Source organism: Centrocercus urophasianus, unplaced genomic scaffold, assembly GCF_019232065.1.
Source record: "Centrocercus urophasianus isolate 14NV4802_14NV808 unplaced genomic scaffold, USGS_Curo_1.0 seq_22, whole genome shotgun sequence".
Taxonomy (NCBI): domain Eukaryota; kingdom Metazoa; phylum Chordata; class Aves; order Galliformes; family Phasianidae; genus Centrocercus; species Centrocercus urophasianus.
In genome coordinates, this window is record NW_024884778.1 from 12,097,658 (window position 1) to 12,122,069 (window position 24,412).

A 24,412-nucleotide genomic window follows, 5' to 3' on the forward strand; every position below is an offset into this window, starting at 1 on the left:
GTACAGTTCTCCTGGTTCTGTTTGGGTTTGACTTCAGATTTAGAGAGATAAAAACTATGGATGATGTCTGAATTTCCTGTTTATTAAAAAATGCATAGAGTTTCATATAGGCAGTATATATGCATAGCTATACATCTGTTTTTTGTTCACTGCACTGAGCTTTGGATCAGACCTTGCATGACATTTTTTAGGATTTGAAAGTAGCAGCATTTAGGATTAGTGAGGTTATGAAATCTAATTTCACCTTCTATGACCTGCTATAAGCAATGGTTTGACAGCACAGAACCACTTCACCACATCTTCACACTTTCTCCATGTTTCAGAGCTAATGACCACGTACAGAAGGGTAAGTTCAACAGACAGGAACATTCCTGTGCATTAAAATGAGATCAGTTTTTCTGTAAACCTGATTCAAATAGCCCGTGGCATGCTTTCTGCCTGTGTCAGCTAGTTCTATCCCAGAAAACTCATTATCATCATTTCTGTGTTTGGACATAGGCAGTTTGTATGGAAGCTGCTCTGAGCTGAAGGCAGAGACATCTCTAGTACTATATTAATAATAGATGCAGCCAATTAGATCAAATAATTAAGAGATCTCACAGCATTATCACCATACTTCTGTTGGTCTGTTTCATGCACTCATGATTGATGGTGACAATACAAAAGTCAACCTAGATGTTACTGACCAGTCCTGCTCAGCTGAATAGAGGGACATGCAAGGATCCAGACATCTGAACCCAAAGCAAAATCTTCTTCAACCACTGACTTTCTGATGCATGGTAAATTCAGGTTCATAAAGTTCAATGAGAATTAATTCAAAATTAGAATGATGTCTTCATTAACAAAGAAATGACAACTAATGAAATATGACTTTACACTTACCAATTTTTTTGTATCATTGTTTAAACACTGACTTTTGTACACCAGTACATTTTGCCTGTGTAAGTTTCTTACTTCGTGAGAATAAACTGCCACAGTTTTTCTGAGCAATGTTCATTTATACACTCATATTTTCATCTCTTTAATAACACTGTTTTACATTGTCACATCTTAATCTCTTTTGTTACTCTCTTGCTCCATCCTAGTTAGAAAACTGCCTCCCCTTTCTGAAACTAAAGAATAAAATATTAGGTATTTCCATCTTGGGTCAGCAGAAATAAAATTTCTCCTACAATAGCTTTCTTTTCTCTGTAAGCAATGATGATTTGCACATCAGTCAGAATAAACATTTTTTGTGCAGAATGTTTCAATGTCTCTATTAAGAAAGATTTCTTATTTACTTTTACTAACAAGGAATAACCACCTATATAAGCACTACCCATTTCACTTGCGCTGAGAAAAAACAAGGATCAGACATACAAAAACATTAGAAAGATGCAGCATCGTGCATTCTGGAAACTCAGAAGGAAGATCGGAAACTGGAATACTATTAATGAAGTACTGAGATTAATTTTTGAGAGAATAATGGAAGATGATAAAAAAACACAACAAATATCTGCACAATATCTGTGTCAATTCGAGTGTAGAGAATGCCTTGATCTTTGCGGATCAGTAACAGAACCCAGAGGGAAGTACCAGTGTATTCAAACCCATTAAAGCATTCAGTGGAAATTCTATTTTACTAGTCTTCCTCCTACTAGCAGCATGGTCATGTTTAACATAAAGTCTCTCTCCCAGCAACATTTGTCCCCTGCTCTCACCTAGAATACATAGCTTAATGTTAAAAGCATTCTTGCTTCCAGTTAGGAAACTGCAGTTTTCTAGATCAGATTTAGAACAGCGTCATTTTATTTTGTATCTAATGCATTGCACTGTTAGAAGCTGATGGCTGAGCAGGGCTATTCTCTTGACAGAGCTCTACCTCAGATAAAAATCCAAACATAAACCAGAGATTAACATATCTCAAAGATCAAGATCTTCAACAAACACATCCGTAATAGGGACATTACTACCAACTGCAAGAAAAAAATTCATTTTACGATGGGTAGGATAAATAGCAGTCTTTGTGCAGAGCTTTTAAAGACAGCAAGAACTTGTTTCCTTTATCTTCTTATTTCCCTTATGTGGAAGAACATAAGGCCAAGAATTAAGAAAGATTGGTCTTTGCCCAGTGAGGCTAAGCCTCAATGGATTCTCAGTGAAAGCCATAACAATTTCTGCTGACACAGATGCGTTGCAAGTCAAGCTTTCTCTGCTTATGAATTTCCAGCAAGTCCTAGCTGACTCGCTCTCTGTAAGGCAGAATACTAACAGAACAGTATCATCCTTTTATACACATTACAAATTGTAACAGATGAAAGTATTTAATTTTGCCATATGCAACCAAATCAAATGATCTGATGTAAAGCTTGCCCAAGTTAGGGAAAAGGCTTTAATCGGGCTTTGGCTCACTCTCTAAAATGTGACTAAGATATTTTATAGCTATTTCCAGAAAGCAAAACTTCACTATAAATCAACACAGTCTATTACCTGCTCAGCTTCATATATGCACATGTGTTTCCTTGACTTAATAAAAGCTATTCTGCCTTATTATAAAAGCTAACTCCACATTTTCTTTTTGTTATCTTTTCAGAAAGAGGCTAAGAGCATAAGAAAAACATATTTGGCTTAGTTTATTCCCTTCCCATTAACAATTAATTGAACAAATGTATTATTGGAGTTAAAATGCACTCTGAAACTGTGATTTTAATATACTTTATTGAAAAAGTACACCATTTTAAATTATTTTAAATGGGACAAAGCAATGATCATCTCTATCTACCAAGTCCTTTTTTGATGAATCATAACTACCATATGCCAAATTCACATCTGCATGACTAGCAAAGTAAAAAGATAAATCTTTTTTTTTTTCAACACATCTTTAAGAATTTATATCACCTACAGTTTAAAATCATGAAATGCTGATGCTCTGACTATATTTCATATCCTCTATGTTGCACCATTTCCCAGTTCACAGTTTATCCATGTATTAGCATGCCAATTGAACACATCAGTCAATGTCACCTTGAGAAAATTGTCAATAGCAGAGGAAGAATAACAAAAGGAGGCTTAGCACTAAGACCTGGGACACCACCACATTCTCTTGCATTTTCCTGAAGAGGAAAAAAGAAAAGAAAAGAAAAAAAAAAAAGATAAATACAAGCCAAGACTTCCAATTATGATATATGAGAATTTATGAAACTGCATAAGCAGAAGATGATTGATACAAACCACAAAAGCCGTGAAATAAATACACTCAAAAAAATAACACAGGTATTCATTTTAGTCTGCAGCTTAACTTGCTGAAATGAAAAGCAAGCAGGACCAACAAGAATCATACAGTGTCCTCCATGCAACATTTTAAGTCTCATTCCACATTCCATTACAGAACTAGAGGCACTAAAAAAACTACTCTTGTGTAAAACAGGTGTCTCATCTACTGCAGAAATCACTGCAATTGTGTCCTGTTCTCTATCAGATCTCCTTACTGTCCATCAGTGCTATGGAGAACACAGGGTGGTAAATTCGTGTAGTGACCTGTCCCAAGAAATACTATGTGTAAATATGATGAATATTCCATCACACCTGATATTGTGGAGTTAGTTTCCGAAATAGAAAACACTAATTAACTAAATAACTAACACTAACTAAAGTTCCCAGCCATCTCTAATGAGGAATCCTGCAATGAGTGCTCAGACAAAATTAGCTGCCATATTCCTGGCTACCAATCTGTGCTCATGTCTACCACATTCTATTACATGACATAAAACAGTCTACAAAAGTAACAAGACAAAACACTGTCTACAGAAGTACTAAAAAATTTTTCTACGCTTACAATGCCACTTGCTTCCTTTAGTAAAGTGTTCTGAGTACTCCAAATATTTTCTGATGAGTTTCATGTTATAAGACAGCTTTCCTATTTGCCTTTTTTTAAAAGGAATACAACTTCTACTAGAGACTAAAATAATAATAATAAAAAAGTAGAAACTTACTTCAGGGTGAAATCCATGGCAAGATTCTGGGCGTCTTCTTATCTTCTGAGATTTTAAACGTTCACACTTAAGGGATTCATTATGTACGATGTAATTAAGGAGAAGTCTTCTGAACATTGCATTTAAATATCCTGAGTTCATTTGAGTGCTTTGAAATGCATGCAGGGAAAATCTTTCAACTCCTCACATTTTTCTTTCATTCAAAGATCCAAGGTGAGGTGTGTGGTCAACACAAGAATAATAATGTAATTCTATGGCTTTCTGCTCAGCAGTCCGTTGTTCAGACAGTATCATTTGCACTAACACTATTAATCTGTCTTTAAATAACGTCTGTAATAAAAGCACACTGCTTTTGATAAATTCCAACTCATTAGAAAAAACAAATCCTGAAGTATACAGAACAGCACAGAATAAAAAGTATGACAGCTAAAAATCAATTGCTATCTTCAGTTTGCTAATTTTTTATACATTTGGAAAGCAGGATTCTGAAATGGTTTCAATGCTCCAGCCTAGTCTTAAAATGCTTATACAATCAGAGATTTCAGAAGTTCTAATATCAGGATTTCTACTCTCAGAAGGAACTTAGTTCATAAAGTGAATGAAGTCCCACTGCCTAAAAATAGAGACTATGACCTTCCGATACTTAAAAATGCATATAAGTGTATCTGCTTAAATTTTACTGGCTGTCCTAAATATCTAAACATGTGAATTCTCCTTGAAAGTAAGTAAGAATGCATTCTCAGCTGGCTTAATTTCAACCAGCCCCAGCTGTGATGCATTCTTTGAAGTTCTTAAGTCACTTTATGTAAGAAGAACATTTTCAGTGTTTACATCTTGAATCTCTTCTTGACAACTATGCAAATAAAAGGATATATCTTATTTCTATAGGCGCCATGGTAATTGGTGGGACAGAATCACAGAAGCATTCGTTATCTACTACCACCATAAAGAGATTGCTGCTCGGGATTTGCTGAATTACAAAGGACCTGCAAATGAAAAAAAAATAATTAATGGTAATATTTTCAATATTTCTTAGCAACAAGTTTTATTAAGGTATTTTAAGCCTGTCAATAATACTGTGTTACAGTCACAAATCTCATTGACTTCACATATTGTACTAAATCTCTAAACCTTGTAGAAGAAGAGAGTCTTGGGCAATGCTTTGCTCAGCTGATGGAAAATACTCACACATTTTGAGACGCACATAATGGCTGGTACACAGGTGGAATGGAACAGACAGGTTAATTCTGATGCTGTGTTAATGCCTAATACCTGGAATTGGAACATAGCTGAATAGCCAAGGAACTTATCTTCTTTTTCTTTCCTTCGATACTGAATCTTTTCTCCATAATTAAAAACTAGCTATGTATTTATGATCTGGAATTATCAAGTACACATGAAACCAATCAGCAAAAATAAAGCAGGCTCTTCTGCAACCAGATGGTAACAGCTCCAAGTCCCACTTATCACCTCTAGAATCACATCAGGGGCTTTATTCACTCTGCATCTTGCATGGCATGAAGCAACATGAATTGTTGAAACAGCTTTCATCTGGCCTCCTGAGACTCATTTTATTTCTAGGCCAATAAAACAGAGATTAAACCTCAAAATCTTTATAAGTGGGGAGATTTATTTTAGAACAATGCCAATTATATGGTACAAATATGGTGATAACTCAGGACTACAATCAAATTAAGAAAAAGTATGCAACTGAAAGGGAGAGAGAGAGAAATAAAGATACTGGTTGTAAGAAGGAAAGCACCCAGGGGAGACCAGGGAAGGAACCTGTGGGCACAGTTTAATGGTCCACATAGCTGCAATGAGCTGAATTCTTCAGCACTCACAAAGAGAAAAGAGGATGGCTGAAGGGCCAAAGAGGCACTGTTTAACCCTTTCTTTGAAATTCAGAACACAAGGAAAAAAAAAAAAGCTTTAATGTTCAGAGAAAATTTTTAATAATTTCTTAAAACTTTTGATCTGAATTTATATGCAATATTTACAATTTCTGCCAATACTCAAGAATCTGTGAAATCTGAATGTTCCAGGAATTAGGTGTTTTTCAGTGTGGTATACTGCTAAATGCATAGAATCTTGACTGAGGGTTTGAGGACCAAGATGATGTGGAGAGAAACATTTTTCCTCAGATATTGTTATGTAAAATACGTACTGTCTCACTAAAACAACTCCCTGCATCTTCCAAAAATCACATAAAATGAAACTGTGGAAGGGGTGGGGAATATTTGAACTTAGCTCCAGAAAGAAAAAAAAAAATTGGAAAACCTGCTATAAAAATGTTGCCAACAGAAAGATTAAACACTTCTCAGTATTTTTTAAACTTACTAAACCTCCATTAAAATTACACTTAGAGTGATCTGCAGTGTGTTAGCTTTATGTTTATACATGAAATATACATTTATGGCATACGTAAAAGGTTGAACTTTATAAATGCACCTACGAAACAGCTGGAGCATGTAGCAAGACTGACATCACTGTAATGGAGCATCTGTGGTTCTGTGGATTTGTGTGTGGGAGAAATGGGGCCAATAAAAGGAAAGGAGGGAAAATTCTTAACAGGGAACAACCTCTGAATTGTACTGAATGAATTTCTCAAAACTATTATGAATAAGTAAAACCTCTAAAGACAGGGAAAAAAAAAAAACAACAAAGAAAACTAATTTGATTTTATTCCCAATCTGGTTCTATTTGAACATTGTGCATTTAGAAATATTTATAATATTTATTGAATCTTTTAAACTAGCTCAGAAAAGGAGATGAAAGACGTAAAGAGTCATCACAATTAACTTCTAAATGATTCACTCCTCTTTGAGAACTCAGGAGTAACTACTATTCTGTTGTACCCAACGTGTGACTGGCTCAAAGACCTTTTCTAACAACTCCATTTGTGGCCCTCAGTTAAATACTGAAGCATGTCAGAAAGTGTGCACTATACTAGCCTGAATGTTGCCATTTAATAGACGGGATAGACATTCCCCATTTGGCATTTCATTTTTTCTTTCACTCACATGACGAGGGTGGCATAAGACTTGTACAGTATAGGGTACATCTTCCACATAAATGAGGAGAAAAAATAAAAAGGATATTGATGTTTCTATCAGTTCACCAAGCTGGAATGAAAAGAAGAAAGCACTGTGATTCAGAAGAAAATTTTCACTACAGAATTATGATGCTGAGTAGGTTACTACATGGGTTCCCTGACAAAATGGTCAGAAGCTATTAAAGGTTAGTAGGAATTACATTCTACAGAAAATTTTGCTAGAAACATTAATTTGGGTGTATATATATGGATTTATAGAAATTAAAAATTAAATTGCAAGGATTAAATTTATCAGGTTAAGAAAAAAAAAATAAACCTTTCTAATTGAAATTGTAAAAGATAGATATCTACGATTTACACTGGTTCATTTTACCAAATATTGGATATTTTTACAAATCTATGGTCTATTATATTTTTATACATATTTTTTGCATATTATATGTATCTATAGCCCTTTACAGACATTTTTGGTAACTGCCAAAGAACATGTGATTGTCATCTAAAGAACTATAAAAATATGAAACTTTTGGCTCACAAATATTTTTTTTCCACAGCACATAATAAAATCTAAACAAATATTTTTTCTGGAACATCTCCTTGACCATGCTAGAGACAAATTCAAAAGAAAACTTTAACTTTCACAAGAAGTAAATGAATGTTTTTCCCTTTCACAACTATCAAATCTAATCTTTCAATGAAGTTGTGTAGCCAAGTGCATGTCCTCACCAGTCATTGACTGTGAGGTCACTGGCAAAGGATTTAGATATCACCAAGTGAAGACAGAGGACTGAAGGCAGAGATTGAGTTGAACAACTAATTAGGAAAAAACAAAGTCTAATTTAGTTTTCTTTTCTAGTAATAGACTGTGCATAAGCAAATTATACTTCTTTCAGATACTTCTTTCAGCTGCTCTAATTTAAGATCATTTCACAGACACGAGATATTACCCTCACTAGATCATGGGCAAAGAAGCTCCTTCCAATCATTAGACTCTTCAGTTGCTTTGTAACTATTTGGATAATTCACATGACACTGCTTCCCTGCCCACCATCCTCCCAGCAGCTTTTGGTTTTCAACATTCAGCTTCCATGCTGACATGCTCTTGCATATTTGAAACTCATTTTGAGAGAATGAACATGGCAGCAAGTCTCAGGAACTGAACATTCATGGAAAATAAAATGTGTGTATATACAGTCAGAAAAAAAATCTTTCTTTTAAATACTGAAATATTCCACTAAAATATGTCACTGTGTACAGCCTCCATGACTGCGGTGGAAAATAAAGCTACTGACAAAGTAATGAAAGGGGTTTTGTCCTTTCAGTAAGTTCCACTGTGAGTTTCTTAAGTTAATATTATAATAAGCATTTCTGAACACCTGCTGGCTGAAATTGTCCTTTGTGTCTCTGTTAATATGGGAGTAAACAATCAGTAATAGGCTAAGGACTCCTCTTGAACTTTATTGCTGCGTTAAATAAAAGGAAGTCTATGTTTAATGCCTATATTTAATGTTTATGGAGAATGTTTTGTTTAAAGAGTAAAGCTCTTTTTAAGTTAAGTAAATCTTTTGGTCTGAGCCTTTTTCCTTTACAACAGTATCATCGTTGGACAGTCATTGCATAGCAAAAACCTTGCATAAGTCTCCGTATATGAAATGTAATTAGCTGTGGTGGTTCCTGTTATGTTGAAGCCACGCTGAGTCAATAAGAACCTTATTAATAATTTTTACTCCACCTTTCATTCACTGAGGAACTGGCTTCGTTTATTTGAAGTGCCAGTACAGAGTTTCAAAATAGACTCAAATATAAGCACCTTCTTCTCTTTGCTTTCAAGGGGAAGGTAAGGAACAAAGAAATTTGATACCTGAATGGAGTAGGGAAAAAAACCCTATTCATACCAAAATATCTTATTAATGAAGAAAAACTAAGAGTAGAGAGGAAGCTTGCAAGAAAGTCTGAATTTTAAGTCAGAGCATTAGAAAACACTTTCCACATTTGCACACATTTTATCTTTTCCTTTCTAACTTATTTCTGTATCAGTCCATATAGAGCATCTGCACAAATATCATACAAAATGAATTGGAAAATAAAATTAGAATCACAGAATTGTAGGGGTTGGAAGGGACCTCCAGAGATCATCGAGTCCAACCCCCATGCCAAAGCAGGTTCCCTACAGCAGGTCACACAGGTCGGCATCCAGGCAGGTCTTGAACATCTCCAGAGAAGGAGACTCCACCACCTCCCTGGCAGCCTGTTCCAGTGCTCCGTCACCTCACTGTAAAGAAGTTCTTGTGCACATCGGTGCGGAACTTCCTATGCTGCAGTTTCTGGCTGTTTCCCCTTGTCCTGTCTCCACTCACCACTGAAAAGAGTCTGGCCTCACCATTCTGCCCCCCACACCTTAGATATTTATAGACCTGGATCAGGTCCCCTCTCAGTCTTCTTTTCTCAAGGCTAAACAGACCCAGCCTTTCTTCATAGGAGAGATGCTCCAGGCCCTTCACCATCTTCGTGGCCCTCCGCTGGACTCTTTCCAAGAGATCCCTGTCTTTTTTGTACTGGGGAGCCCAGAACTGGACGCAGTGCTCCAGATGAGGCCTCACCAGGGCAGAGTAGACGGGGAGGATCACCTCCCTCGACCTGCTGGCCACGCTCTTTTTAATGCACCCCAGGATGCCATTGGCCCTCTTGGCCACAAGGGCACACTGCTGGCTCATGGCCAACCTGTCATCCACCAGGACACCCAGGTCCCTCTCCGCAGAGCTCCCCTCCAGCAGCTCATACCCCAACCTGTACTGGTGCATGGAATTATTCCTCCCCAGATGCAAGACTCTACACTTGCTTTTGTTAAACCTCATCCAGTTTTTTTTTGCCCAGCCTTTCCAGGTCTTGCTGAATGGCAGCACAGCCTTCAGGCGTGTCAGCCAATCCTCCCAGCTTTGTATCATCAGCAAACTTGCTGAGGGTGGCCACTATTCCCTCATCAAGGTCACTGATGAAGATGTTGAACAAGACCAGACCCAGCACTGACCCCTGAGGAACACCGCTAGTTACAGGCCTCCAACCAGACTCTGCACTGCCAACAACGACCCTCTGCGCTCTGCCAGTCAGCCAGTTCTCAACCCACCTCACTGTCCACTCATCTATCCCACACTTCCTCAGCTTTGTTATAAGGATGTCATGGGGGACAGTATCAAATGCCTTGCTGAAATCAAGGTAGACTACATCCACTGCTCTCCCCCCAAGCATTAGCTCCATGCTTTATCTCGAAATAGTAATTTATTTCTCAAGTATGAAAGTATATATTAATCTACTCCTTGAATGAAATACAAGAAGTTGGAATTCATTCATAATTATATTTGCTATAGTTGCACATATGAAGGCATGATAAAGCATGCTTTTAAGAAGTGAGTTATAATTTCTTAAGACGGCCTGGAATTTTTGAAGTGTAATAGAAGAACTGATAATACACAACTTGGAGAGCAGTCGTGCTGAGTGCTTGTGTGACTTAGGTGCCTATGTTAGAACATTAATTGTCTCCAATCTGAACAGTGTACGTGCAGACGCACAAACAATTCAGGGATAATTCAGACCAGGATCTTGGCTTTGGTGATCTGATTATCCTTGCCTTTCTGTCTTCCTCCCTCTTTAATGGCAAAATAGTGACCCTATAAAGAAGAACAAGCTGAACTTGGTGAAATGTGATGCCTAAAGCAAAATGCAGACCACAGCACTTGTTCTGAAACATTGAGAAAAGTGTATTAAAACCTGATTTTCTTTTACATTTGAATCTCTTCCTTTTGCTTGTACGTATGAGAAATTTCATACAGTTATATTTATTACATATAATATTGTTTCTTAAAAAAAAAATGTGGGTTTTTTTGTTATTGTTTTTTTATTTATTTGATCAACTCATTTCATAAACTGCAACTCTATTTCTTCATATAAGAGTTACTTTCTCCTTTAGAGAGGAATAACTAGAAAATACACTCAACGTAGTGGAGTAGGGACTGAGTGAACACCACCCTTGCTGCACAAGCCTCTTTCCACACCAAGTGCTTCTTTCTTATCCTATTTTCTTGAGACTGAATCCCTCAGGTGGCAAAGTATTAGTAAGGCAACTTAGAGACAAACTGACTTGGAAAGGAGGGAGATGTTCAGAGCTGGGTGAAAGGGATTACAGAACAACTCATCTTTAAGTAAGAAGACGTTCTCTGGCCAACCTGAAATTCACGCTCTTCAGTAAGCCACTTACTGCCATCAGTGCTTAAGGGAGGACATTGCTTCATGACCACCTGAATTACAAAGCTCTGCATACCACAGGCTTAGCATCTTCTCTCTTAGGCTGGCTTCAACCAGAAACATTTTCCTAACATAAGTGCACCCATAACAGGCAAAGGTAAGGTTTGAAATTTGAAATGTCTTTTTCAGCTAAGCTAACTTAATGTTTGTTCACTCTCCACTGTTTGACTGTAACATCCACTATTAAAGGAAATCAATATCACTCTCAACTGGCTTAGTCTCTGTATTTCCAAGCAGGACAGCCAATCTATTTCTTTGTCCACTGGAATCCCAAATGCCATCACTGGCTGAACTATTTTTCATTTCCTGGCTTAGAACCATGCTGCCATTATTTCATGGCAAGGGACACTGCTACAGGACTTGCTTCAATGACTAAGAGATAATAAATCTCTTGAGTAGCATTCAGCAATCCCTGATTTTCAGATCAGTTTTCACTTTTGCTCTTCAGACGACAAATACTGAAAAATGCTTAAGGGAACAAAATGAATGACAAGGAACAGAGAACTATAATGATACTGAACAAGACTATGTTTGAGGAAACAAAAAAGTAGAAAATGTATATTCCCCTTATTCTGCAGTATGGAATGTTTCTTTGAAATTTGGAGATAATTTGAGTATGCCAATAACATTAAACACAATTCAGCTTATTTAAATACAGTACTGCATGTTTCCAGTGAAAACTTAATTTGTTTTATCATAGAAATACTGCACTGTTGTGCTTTGTTTTAGGCCACATACCTTCAGATCTAAAATTATTGATCTATATGGCATATTTTACAATCAACTTCAATTTTTAAAAATCTTTTTACAAAAATATGCTGCTATTATGCCCATGCTTATGATGACAGACACTAGGAGTCAAGTACATGATCGCAATAAACATATGGCTTAGGTAGGATTTTAATCCTATAAACATTTAAATGGCTATTTGGATTCATATGCAATTTCATGATAGTGAGCTTTAACAGCCTGATTCAAGGGAAAAAAATCCTTTATGTATGTTTTTCTTCTTTATTTAATTATTTTTCTGTAATGATGGCAAGAATTCTAATATTATTGCTTAATGTCACAGTGATGACTGTGGGACTTACAGTCAAGTTATGATTGGAATAAAATCCCATTGTTGTGTTAGCATATATTTCTTGCCAATACACAATCATATCAATCATTTTTAGGAGGTAGTAAAAAAGATATTTTAGCTAGCAGTTGTTTTGGCCAAGAAGAAGAAGCCTACAAAGTCTGGAAGAATTTCACTATGATTGTTTGAACTGAAAACAATTAGGGCAATATTTTCAAATTGGCAACCTAAATGCATGCACAAAGTCTTGAAAAAATATTCTGAATTTCCCTGGTATTCAACTCAGCCCCAAATGGGAGCTTGAGCATCTCTGTAAATTCAGCCATTTCCCTCCAGGCCTTTCAGTGTATTTTTTTCAGCGCAGACCAGCACTATAGAAGTTTGTATGTTTTGGATCAAGATTAGTTGTTACTTTGGGATTACATTTCATATATGTCAAATTTGATCATTCCTATTTTTTTAGAGAAAGAAAAAACATACTAGCACCAGGGTAGAGTAAGTGGAAAATGTTGTGCATTCTGCACTCAAATATCTGTTACTCACATAACTATTGGTTGCAAATGTTCAACCCTAATGGCCTGGAACAAACTTTAACCATTCAACTGAAATGCAGATATGTGCCCAACTACTATCATGTGCTTTCCAGGATGCTGGCCGCATTTTCAACCCACATTTCTCTCACTTATCCCTTTTTTTAAATGAATGAATGAAATGTTTATATCACACTCACACATTGGGCTACTTGTTTTTTGTTGTTGTTGCTTTTTTTTTCCACCAAAAATAAATGGTGTTAGAGACTGGAACATCTTTAATGCAATTTATAAAAAATAATGCATATGCCAATAATAACATTTCTGAGAGCAGTTAAACTGTATGAAAAAAAAAAAAAAAAAAAAAGACCTAGTCATTCTATCATATAAAAAGAGACAGATAATCTCTCTGGCTCAGGCCTGTAACCTGAGCCCAAGCTAAAATATTGCTACTACTACATAGAGCCTTACTGACTTGAGAACAACTTGGTGTCACTATAAACACACCTAATCAAAGCAAAGTTCAGAATGAAGAAGGAAAATGAACAGTATCATCCTCACTGTTGCTGGAGGCTTAGAACACCAGAAAGTTGTTGCATCGTTGGTTTCTACTCTGTTCCATAGAACCACAGGATCACTAAAGTTGAAAAAGACCACTAAGTTCATCTAGTCCAACTGTCAGCCCTTTCAGACAGGAAACTCCAGAAAGGCCATTCATCTCACATTATCAGGAAATGGTTTCTCATAAATAACTACAACTTGAAAAATAGTATCTTACCAATCCCACACTAGAAACTTTGCAAACCTTCACAAGTTTTGAATACATAGAATTTGAAATTTACAAAAGGACTTTGTATAACAATGAATTTGACAACATCCCTCAGCCTTCTATTCCAGCTGCCCACATTTGTGACAGTGTGTGATAATATAGAATTTCAGATCACTAGGATTAAAGTGAACTGCAAATCTTTTGCAAAGACATCAAACTCAGAATTTCTACAGACTTTAAATATTAGTCAAAGCTGATGTCTGGATAAATCTGAGCTCACTTTTGAGGGTGTGGCATAACAGTGAATCCAGAGGCAAAGTGGGTACCCGATTTTGTGATAACTATTTAAAACAATGGGCATAAAACAAATCATATCAGAGGGTTCTTATAACTCAGGTATTGCTTTTTGACAGTCAGCGAGAAGATGAGATAATATAATTTCTGTGTTAGGCAATGTGTGTTTTTAGTAGGGCTTTTGAGCCATATTCAAGTAGCTGTGGTTTGTACTAAGAAACATCTCAGATATTTTAAAATGTTAGATAACGTCTAAGCTGAATTCCGAATATAAAGATTGAAAACTTAGTTGATTTCCTGTGACTTATGAAGGATCATAAATATCACAATATTGCAAAAGTCACTGTTGTATTGCATGTGTGCTAACTATTCTTTTCCACAGCTTTATGTCTAGAACACACTACCAAGCTGCAAAGAAGCAATTTATACTGAAGACTATTCTTCCAGTATAAATAAACCACCTGCCTCAATGCCATGATGTTTAGCTACTGGGAGAATTGAATTCTAGAAATACAGAATGTAATAACAGCAATGTCAGTTGAATAGTATTTTCTTCATGAGTATTTAAAATTTTTGTTTATTGATCATTTCTACTTGTATATAAACATACAGAAGAGAGAAATTCTGAGAAATGATTTGTAAAGAATATCTATAAATAATAAGATCACATGCATAAGAAAAATACAACTTCGATGAGTACTGGCTATCCCTACTTTAGCAAGGTGGCACAATAGTAACAGATCTATTTGAAACATGCAGTAATAGAGAACTAACATCTACCTTGTTTACACTGTAGGGGTGTATTTCAAATTTGCTTTTCTTGTTGCCTGAACAAAGCAACCATTAGTGGTAATATACATTAAAATTTTGATTTAATTTCATCTAGCAGGAATCAAGCTGGCATTCTCCAGGACTGCCCAGATGTAAAAGCTGAAGTACAAATAGCAAAGATGACCAGGATTTTCATTCAAAAAAATGTAATAAATTCTAGAACTAAAATGCTCATTGGATGTTTCCACAGTGTGCTTTACAAGAATGTTGTTTGTATAGATATGAAGCAATGACTGGGATGACTACATATGAAAGAATTATATGCAGTATCTGTCATCGTCTCCACATATGTATTATTTAAGGAAATTTAAAATTCTGTATTATTTAAGGAAATGTATAAGTGTTCTCTTGTATGGAATTACTAAGATTCATGGTCTACTAGATTCATGGTGTCCTAGATTCATGATCTATTAAACTCCAAAGTTCACTATAAAGAGAAGTGTTAAATGTAAAGATGCCTAAGCCACGTTTGTATCATTTTTTCATCAATCAAGCTGTGTTATATTGTAAATACATTACAAACTGATATGAGTTTCCTAATATTAGCAATTCTTCACAAGTGTACCTGGCTTTAAAAATTCACAGCAGTGTTTTCCAATTTTAATAAGTTTTCCTCTTCCAAATCATCTTTGATATGTATATTACTACTCGGCTGAATATATTATGACATTCATACAACCTTTTAAATCTCCTGTCATTACAAAGCATCCTTTCACTGTGTCAGCTTCTATCTATCATTTGTTTAATATATATTACTGCTTGTTTAAAGTGTAAAATTATTACTTTTAAGCAGTGGTAATATTTACATTTTATAGCACTACTGAGCTTAACTACGAATACCGAACAGTGGAGATCACCACCTTCCCACGCATAAGTTTTATATGTAAACATCTCAAGCAGTTCAACTGTGGGCTATTTGGAAGATGTAAGTATGGAACTGAAGAGCTAAGAGGTGGAGTGCATCTCATCCTACTTGTCAGGGGAAAAAAAAAGACATTGATACTAATGAGAACATCAATGGATGGAATTGCTAGAAGTCACCCCATCCATCTCCAGGGTTTTAAAGTACTTACAGATGGACCACGTGGCCAGTGCTATGAGGTTCTCCAATGAAAACGTTTCACATTAACTGCAAGAAAAGACCCTTCAACATTTCCTCATTTTTCACTTTCTTCTATGGAATCCTCATCATATTCATTACATATTCCTTTCATTAAAAACATCCTTTGAAAAAGCAGATTACTGTGATCAGATTTATTTTTTATTTTAAGTTTTGGTCCACAGTGATTTTTTTATTCTTTAGCCTTTTCACAACTGCTACAATGCCAAATAAATTGCAAGAGAGAAACTGAATTAGCAAATAGAGGTGTGCATAGCTTTGTCAACTACATAATCAAACTCCAAGGTATTTGTTCCTTTTGGAAAGCTTTGACACAAATAAAACCCAAGAATAATAATGAATAGCTATATCCAGTTTCTTAAAAAAAAATAGTAATTTACAGTGTTTCCTAAACTGGTCATTTAAAATATATATTATTGAGGGGTCGAGATAAAATTACCCACACAGCGGCTTTAAATTGCACCTAGATGCCAAACAGTGTAATCAGTGTTGCTTTTGGAGTGAAGAGGAACTTACACAACATACAATTGTTGACATGCTGGTAACATGATATAGGATTTTACACTAAGTACAAAGACCTTTAATAAAGAATTCTACCAGTCTAGATTGCATAATTTGATACTTTTCGCAAAGAAAGAAAGAAAAAAAAAAAAAAAAAAGTCTTTGGGTTCTCCTAAATTTTGAGGGTTTTGGTTACTACAGGGTTCTTCAAAAGCTGATGTTGCTGCAGAGACCTCTTAACACATGAATATTCTGTAAGTCTGGAAGCTCCCATTTTCAGAGGTGCACTTGAAACTTCAACAACTACTGAGGTATGTGAAACATTGACTTTTCTTTGTAGATGCTCCTTGACTTCAACAAACATCTAAACAAAACTCAGAGATTAAGATCTGTCCACCATTGCCAAGGTCAGTGTAACTACAGCACACCTTTGACTCCAAATGGGCATAGGTCAAAACCATTTATGTGCATGGTATCATGCATACTTGGCATGGTTACAGAAAAACAGCCATATAAAAACATACAGTCTAAACATAAAGTATAGTGAAATACGGAGAACATTTGCTTTCCTTCAGGGTCATATAAGATGGATACGGTAAAATGAATACAACATAAAATGTCTTCGAGAAGACTGATTATAATTTACTGCCCAAACTACTCCAGGAAATCTGCAGGAGTATTCTGATGTATGTATATAAAGCTCCAAATGAGAAGAAATAGGCCCTTGATGCTTTGCTTGTTTTATGTGGCAAGCTGATTTGTTTAGAAGTAAACTAGCTACATCTGAAAAGGCAAATGATTATTTATTTCATGGGAAATTGAACTGCATATTTATTTACACATTTTAAACACGATCAAGTACAGCAGTTTGGCAAGCTTCTACTGAGGAACAAATGCAGAAACATTTTAGCAAATGATGGCATAGCTCAAGATTAAGCGGTTTTTAAAAACCATTACCATTTTAATGTCTACAGATTGCTCCATTCCTGTCACTAATACACTCATGCCTTAAACAATCTGAATCTAATTTGTATTGTTATTTATCTTTTACTGCCAAATAAATGCAGTCAGTGGACAAATCTTAAATTTCCCACTTGACATTCACACAAAGGGTTTAGCATCATCCTGATCAACAATTCCATCATGACCGACCTCTTTTTATTGACAATGAACAGAACACAATGCTCAGTGAAACTGCAATACCTAGGCCAGTGTTTAATTAATTAGGCAATTCCTATGAATTTAACAGTTAATTTGCATGTGATATACAGCAAAGTAAAGGGAACACTCATATTTCATCCTGCATAAATAAAACTAGTGCAGAAGTCTTTCTTCAGGTTAGGATGACTGTAGCTGTATATTTCCTTGTTTCTATACTGAGGATATACCTCTCTGATTTTTGCTTTTATTTCTATTTTATGTCTTAAGTTAATGTGCAAACAATCAATTGGAAAAAAATCAATTGGAAAAAAAAAGCAAAACATTTATTTGCGTTTATGGTATTGACCTAGTGGAGCTGTAAATACTTCAGTTCAAACAGAAGGGCACTTGCCTTTTGGGTCACTGGTAGTAAGGCCAGAATTTTGATCAGCATTCAAGTCCAGCATGTCATCACACAAGAACATGAGAGGTTAGTAGGGCAGATTTTAAAACATTTGACTGTGGGACTGCTGTCTGACTTATACATTCATAACTTCTAGGGTTGAGCGTGCAAATTCGGCAAGCTTGAACTCAAATGACTCCTTGCAATTCTAATACCCATACTTAATGCATTAATTGATTATTTTATTTATTAAGTTGCTGGACCTACAAAAGAATATTTATATCTACATTCATGAGTTAACAATACAAATAATGGTGCTTTCCCAATTGAAACTAAATGAAAATATTGGAATTCTCCAAAAATTAGATTTGCAATTAGAAAAAACTTTTTTTTCTGTTTGTTCTAAAAATTGATGTCGATACATTAAAAACGTTAGGTAACTGATTTTGGTCAGATAAACAATAATCCTTGCTAATTTATAATAAAAATCATAATTCTTAGTGGTCTTGAATATCAGCAATTAAACTCTGTAATGCAAAGAGCTGCAGAAAGCAAAAACTGGTCATGTATCTAGTGAGAATTGCTGGAGAACTTTAGTTGACATACTTGCATTAAAAGTTGGCTAACATATTGAAGCAATACCTCATAAAACTGCAAAAGCACTGAGATGCTACATTAGCCAAAATGTATTTCTGACTCTTTAGCAATTAAAGCTGCCATGGAACATTTATCAGTCCATCATCTCACTTTTCTGATATACTACCTTTCTTTTTCTCTTTCTTTTCCTCTTTCTCTCTTTCTTTCTCTCTTTCCTTTTCCTTTTCTGTTTATTTTTCTTTTCTTTTTGCTTTTTCTTTTCCTTTTTTTTCTTTTTTTTTGCTATAAAGGGATTAGCTTACTGGAAAATATGAAAGCAATTCATATTTTTAAAAAATCCCATTTTTTTTCTCTTTTGTTGACAGCACATAGAAAATGTGGGTTGACTTATTTTTGATTGCTCTTTAAATAACAGATTAATTTAATAATTGCCAAGATATTGAATAACAAAAAATTATGGGGTTGGATAGCCAAACCCTGACCCTAATGACATTCTTACGTTAATTCTTATTTTCTTTTAGGTTCCTGCTTTCTTAATAAAACCTATATTTTTGAAAATCAGTTTAAACACTGCAAATTATCTCAAAGTAGCATTTATTTTTTTGCAAGGAAGAGATAAGTTTACATGTAGAAAGTATACTTTACATATCTTTATACGCTCAGTGCCTGTCTCAAGCCCATTTCAGTCTATAGGTGCATTTCCATTTCTAGAATAAGTTTTGAGAATAAGTTTTGAGTGATGACTTGCGAAGGTAATCCAGCCATTTATGAAGTAATTAGCATAAATCATGGAGTGTGATTTATTTGTGAAGATACTTTAAGTTTAAGCATCCATCATTAAAAGTTAGAGTATTTATAAGAGCAAGGCTTAGTTTTCCTAACTACAGCTGGTTACTGTTTCCCTTTGATTAAGCACTGTGAAGCGCTGAGTATTCCAAGACCAGTAATAGCAAATTCAGTTTTGAGTTAAACTGAGACCTTGGCTCTCACCACATGACCCTCTTAATGATGGCTTTGACTTTGTTAGCAATAGCACAGTATTTGTACTCCAAGATGTCTTATCTAAGTAACACTCTACGATTTCAATTAACAACAGTCATCATTTTTATTTCTGCTCTAGAACTATCTTCATTTTCCTTTTACAGACAAGGGCTCTCTTGTGCCTGACACTATAGGAAAGAAAGATAGTGACTTGAATAAGTAACCTATGACAAAAATTGCAGCAGAGTACTGTACAACTTCTAGCTGCAAACCAGTTCACAGTATACGGACTTTTTACAAAGTGTTCTTGAGAGGAAGTGGTTATCCTACAATATTAGCATGGATGAATGTTCAGCTAAATATCTACATACCTCTTCTTCTAATTCTAATAAATGTTGGCAATACATTACAAATAGATTAAACTGTAACAGAAATCCAAGGTGGGCACATAAAAATATTCCACTGTCTCAAAGGGAGGTGATTTGAGCCCCACATACACAAAACAGACATTGTTCAGATGTGATCACGGAGCAAAGCATCAGTTCACATCTCACTGAATATAAGGCTGAACCCTAATTTTGAGTGATTGAGCTCATCATTCTTAAATTACAAGTGTTAAGCAATACACTTGCTAGTAAAAATATTTATTGATACTGAGACCACGAAACAGAAAACTGGGTCAGAAGATGTAGGTCTACAAAGGACTTTGGGTCAAATTCCTTAGCTGTTTTGCGGGAAAGTGTCTGGGGTTATAACAAAAATATTTGGAATCTAATGTAGTCTGCAATCTTAGATGCAATTTGTAGATTATTAATGACAGTAGGTAAATGGTATAATGAAGAACTTTCCCATGAGAATCTAACAGTTCTTCTGGATTATTTCTTTAGGTTTTGCCATTGCTTGTGGAGAAGAATAATGGGTGCCTTGAGATCAGTTTGTAACTTACAGGGTTTTCTTTTCTTTCTTTTTTTTTGTTCCACTGCGGAACACAACATGTTTTTCTATGAAAAAGATCTTAGCGCATTATTTTTGAAATACTATAATTTCCACTCAACGCAGTTTCCAACTCATTGCTGTCCAAGCATTGCAGAATTGTGTTATTTTTGAAAGTTATTTCCTTTGACCTGAAGTTACCTAAGAAGACAGACTGAAATCTGCGTTCCTCTGAGAAAACCTGGCCCTGTTAGATTAATTTTCTTTTATAGAAACGTGCCTATTTGCACTATTTAAGCACAAGATAATTGTTACACAGCTTTTCAGTACTATTCTGTTAAATGAGCACAGAACTGCTTGAACTCTACAGAGCTGGCATCAAGCACCCAAAGCAGTGCAATGTACATTGTATTTCACTTGTCAAGTGGAAAAGCCATAGCTTGATTTTGTTGTGTTTGTTCTTTTCAGTCAGTGGAACTGAACACTTAGACACTTAAAGTGTTCCCTCGGATTGACTTACGAAGAACTTTTGTATTTCTATCCTACAAAGCTATCATGTAAGAACAATTATTCACCAAGATTTTAATAATTTCCATATAATTAAAAGTTGGTCAACAGCAAATAAAAAATTTATATCAGTGCTTGAATGATATCTCCAGTGCACTTACTCTTATTTTCTATTCTAAAAACAGTGAATGCACTGAGGAGAAAATTTAGCAGTCAATCCTATTAACTTCAAAAAGATGTTTTCACCTTTTTTTCTATCTCCACATTGATTTATTCCAGAAGGGGACAGCTGTAACAAGTTTTGTTTGATTTATACATTCTTGGCATTTATATTGTTAGACAAATTATTGCAATGTATCTCCATTGCGATTATGACCTCTCAGCAGAAAGGAAATCTAATTAAAAGAGACTCATTGAAATACAGAAATTTGCATAAACAATATTCATGTTCAATACCTACGCAATTCTCCAATTAGGGTGCAGCATAACTGCAGTACAAATGTTGTTGTACGAAGGCTTGAAATACAAAAGAGACATTTTCGGAATGAAGGAAGAAAGTCATTCTCTTCTTTTAACCCTATGACGGGCAACTTTACAGTATCACCAGCAGAACTGACAAGGTTACAGCACTGACATGAGAGATGTGTAACTACTAACTCAGCTTCCTAGCACTGAAAGTTTGAAGGATAGGTTTAATCTTCTCCCACGCTTTTCAGCCTAACAGTTCTAAGCAGGAAACATTTGGCATGCAAGTAAAACAACCAGATCTCACCATAGCACAGGGGAATTTGTAACCTACCCAGCAGAGTTCCATTCCTCTGTAGAAGCGCTAACAGTACTAACTTCTCTGTAGCCAAATCTTCGCAAAATTTGCCCTTAGAGTGCTGCCCATTCCCAGGAGAAGACTTCAGTATTCTTTGAAATTAACAAAAGTTTCTACTGGTTTTACATTTTTTAAAAAAAGAAAATAATAGGCACTGCTTTAATTTCAGAGTATTAAACTTGTAAATGACCCGTGGAATAAGAGACAGTGGTCGTTATCTAAGATAAAACATACAGACTTGTACGTTCTTCAACATAACCTTCAATAATTCAGTTTTACTGCTTTGCCACAAAATTGTATAAAAAAAATATCAAAAGGGCTTACTTGAAACAGTCATCGCAAGCAATATTCCCCGTGGTCTCCTTTATAGTGCGTTCGGAAACAAAAGCTGGATATTCAGTATCACAGGGCTCTAGGGTTTGTTTCAACCTCTGCGCTATAGGCACAGCAAAAACAATTCTTGATGTTAACATGGGAAGAACAGCAGACAGAATTCTGAACAAGATGAGAAGCTGTATTACAGAGCACAGAGAATGGAAATGTTACTCAGCTTCTGCCACCCTGTGAGATTTCCTAGGCAGTGCATAACACTATTTTTTCAATTGAAGGAAAAAAAGAAATCCATCAATGGAATGTAATTTTCTAACATATAACCATTAATGTAGTTATCCATGGTTTAGCCTTTGCCAAACTTGTTTATATTTACAGACGATTACTTATTCTTTCTCCATGGAATCAGGATGGAGTTGCTGTTGCTTTTATTTCAGTGATGTTGTGCATCACTAGCTCATTAAGTATGGGTGCTTCCATGTATTTGATAACTAAATTTTGATAGATTTTACTAGATTACTTTATTTTAGAAGCCAAAAATATTTTTTTTGAGTTAAGATTTGGGAATCTTTAAAGAGTTTCAGTAGTAAAAATAACTCTGTGGGTAGAGGACAGAAGCATTACCTTGTCTAGAACTAATGCCTGTAATCTGCTTCCCAAATTTGTAATCATAAAAACACCGTGACAATTTTCACTAGCACAAGGGTCAAGGAGGGGACATTATTTATACCTTAAAGATGGGGAAATGAAGGCACAAGAAAATGTGAGTGTTCAAGGTCAAATGACAGGACAGCAGCAGGGCTGGGAACTTCAGGCAGCTCTTCTGACTCTCATGCTGATGCATCTGTTGGACAATGTCTCCCCCTCATTCCTTCCTTTTCCTCTACACCCCTTCATTCTTCCTTAACACAGAGATACACTTGCACATCAGCACAAATGTTAAGCGTATCTTAAACTAATTGCTAAGTGAGAAAACAAGACCAAGGATGACAAAAATAGATTACACTAAACAGACTCTTGGACTCCACAGATCTTCCGTTCAAGACAATCTGTTTCAGAGCCAGTGGTGTATTTATTACACACTGACAGTGGAATGAACCAAACTGCATTTGCAATCATGTCTGTTTCTGAAACGTATTTAATTAGAATAAATATTCACCCAAAGAGTACCTCAAGAATGGTATAAAATTGGTGAAGAAAATTTTGTTGTTTCTGATGCTTCCATTATGGACATCAACCACTTTAACAACTTAGAATGTTCTTAAAATTTATCTGAATAGCTCCACTGAACCTTCTCTCTCTTCTTTTCTCCTTACCTGTTGCTAAGAATGACTGAAATTTATCTCACCTGTAAGTTTGTGTTTGCCCTCATTTACATCAATACAAGGGTCTTGTAATGGAGGCTGCCAAAAGCAGCCTCTCATGCCCTTAAGAGTCCAGAAGATGGTGAAGCTGCTCAAGATTCAGGACATCAGATTCTTCTCTCACATTTACAAGTATGATTAACATTACAAGACCACATGCAAGAATATTCTTCCTACCGTGGCTTCATAAATTTACATGTGTGGGGAAGGTCTAGGATTTCAACATGTCATGACAGCAATTAATATCAAAATCATTACAGGAAGCAATTTCCCCATTAAAAGACTTGAAATTTTGCTGTGCTTTATTAAGCACCATTAAGTAAAAATAACTGAATCTGAGAGTTCGTTGGTTTTATTTTCATGGTTTGAAGTCATACTCTTACAACTCATAGTGGCAATGTAGCATCTACAGAAGAACAAACCTAAGTACATGTTTTTCTTGCCTGCTAAATTTTGTCTGTAAAATCTCCTTTGCTTTCATTTTGCTCATACTTGTTGATTTCCAAACTACCACTACTGCCTAATCACATCTGATCTGGCCAAGCAGTGCCATAAAACCATGATATTCCAGTGAGTGTGATGAGAGGGTATTTTGGATACCCTTACTCATCAAAGAAATGGAGCACAGGAATTGTGTAGCAAAAAATTCACTTTCAACTAACACTTGAATGAAAATCCTTCAATCACTCTGCTGATTTAAAGTGACATAAAGTGATGTCCTCAGGAAATGAAAGGTTGCTAGTTATTAATTGCTGCCTTTTGTAGTTAGTGTGTGTAAAAACCAAAACAGACATTTATTTTAAAGAGATGAGGAGGGATGCTGCCCTTTGAGGATATTTCCCCTACCACACAATTCAAGTGTTATTGGATACTTCATGATGGGATA

General features: G+C 35.5%; 1 protein-coding gene across 1 annotated transcript in view; it reads right to left on the reverse strand.

Annotated features, from left to right (window-relative positions):
• Positions 1-2,741: 2,741 nt before the first annotated feature.
• Positions 2,742-24,412, reverse strand: part of CACNA2D3 (calcium voltage-gated channel auxiliary subunit alpha2delta 3) — a 397,031-nt gene continuing 375,360 nt past the window's right edge. The window contains exons 35-38 of the mRNA XM_042823539.1: positions 22,157-22,268; positions 4,845-4,957; positions 3,972-4,054; positions 2,742-3,092 (exon numbers count right to left, since the gene is read on the reverse strand). Coding sequence (XP_042679473.1) covers positions 3,000-3,092; positions 3,972-4,054; positions 4,845-4,957; positions 22,157-22,268 — 401 coding nt within the window. The 3' untranslated portion in view covers positions 2,742-2,999. The remainder of the gene's footprint in view (positions 3,093-3,971; positions 4,055-4,844; positions 4,958-22,156; positions 22,269-24,412) is intronic.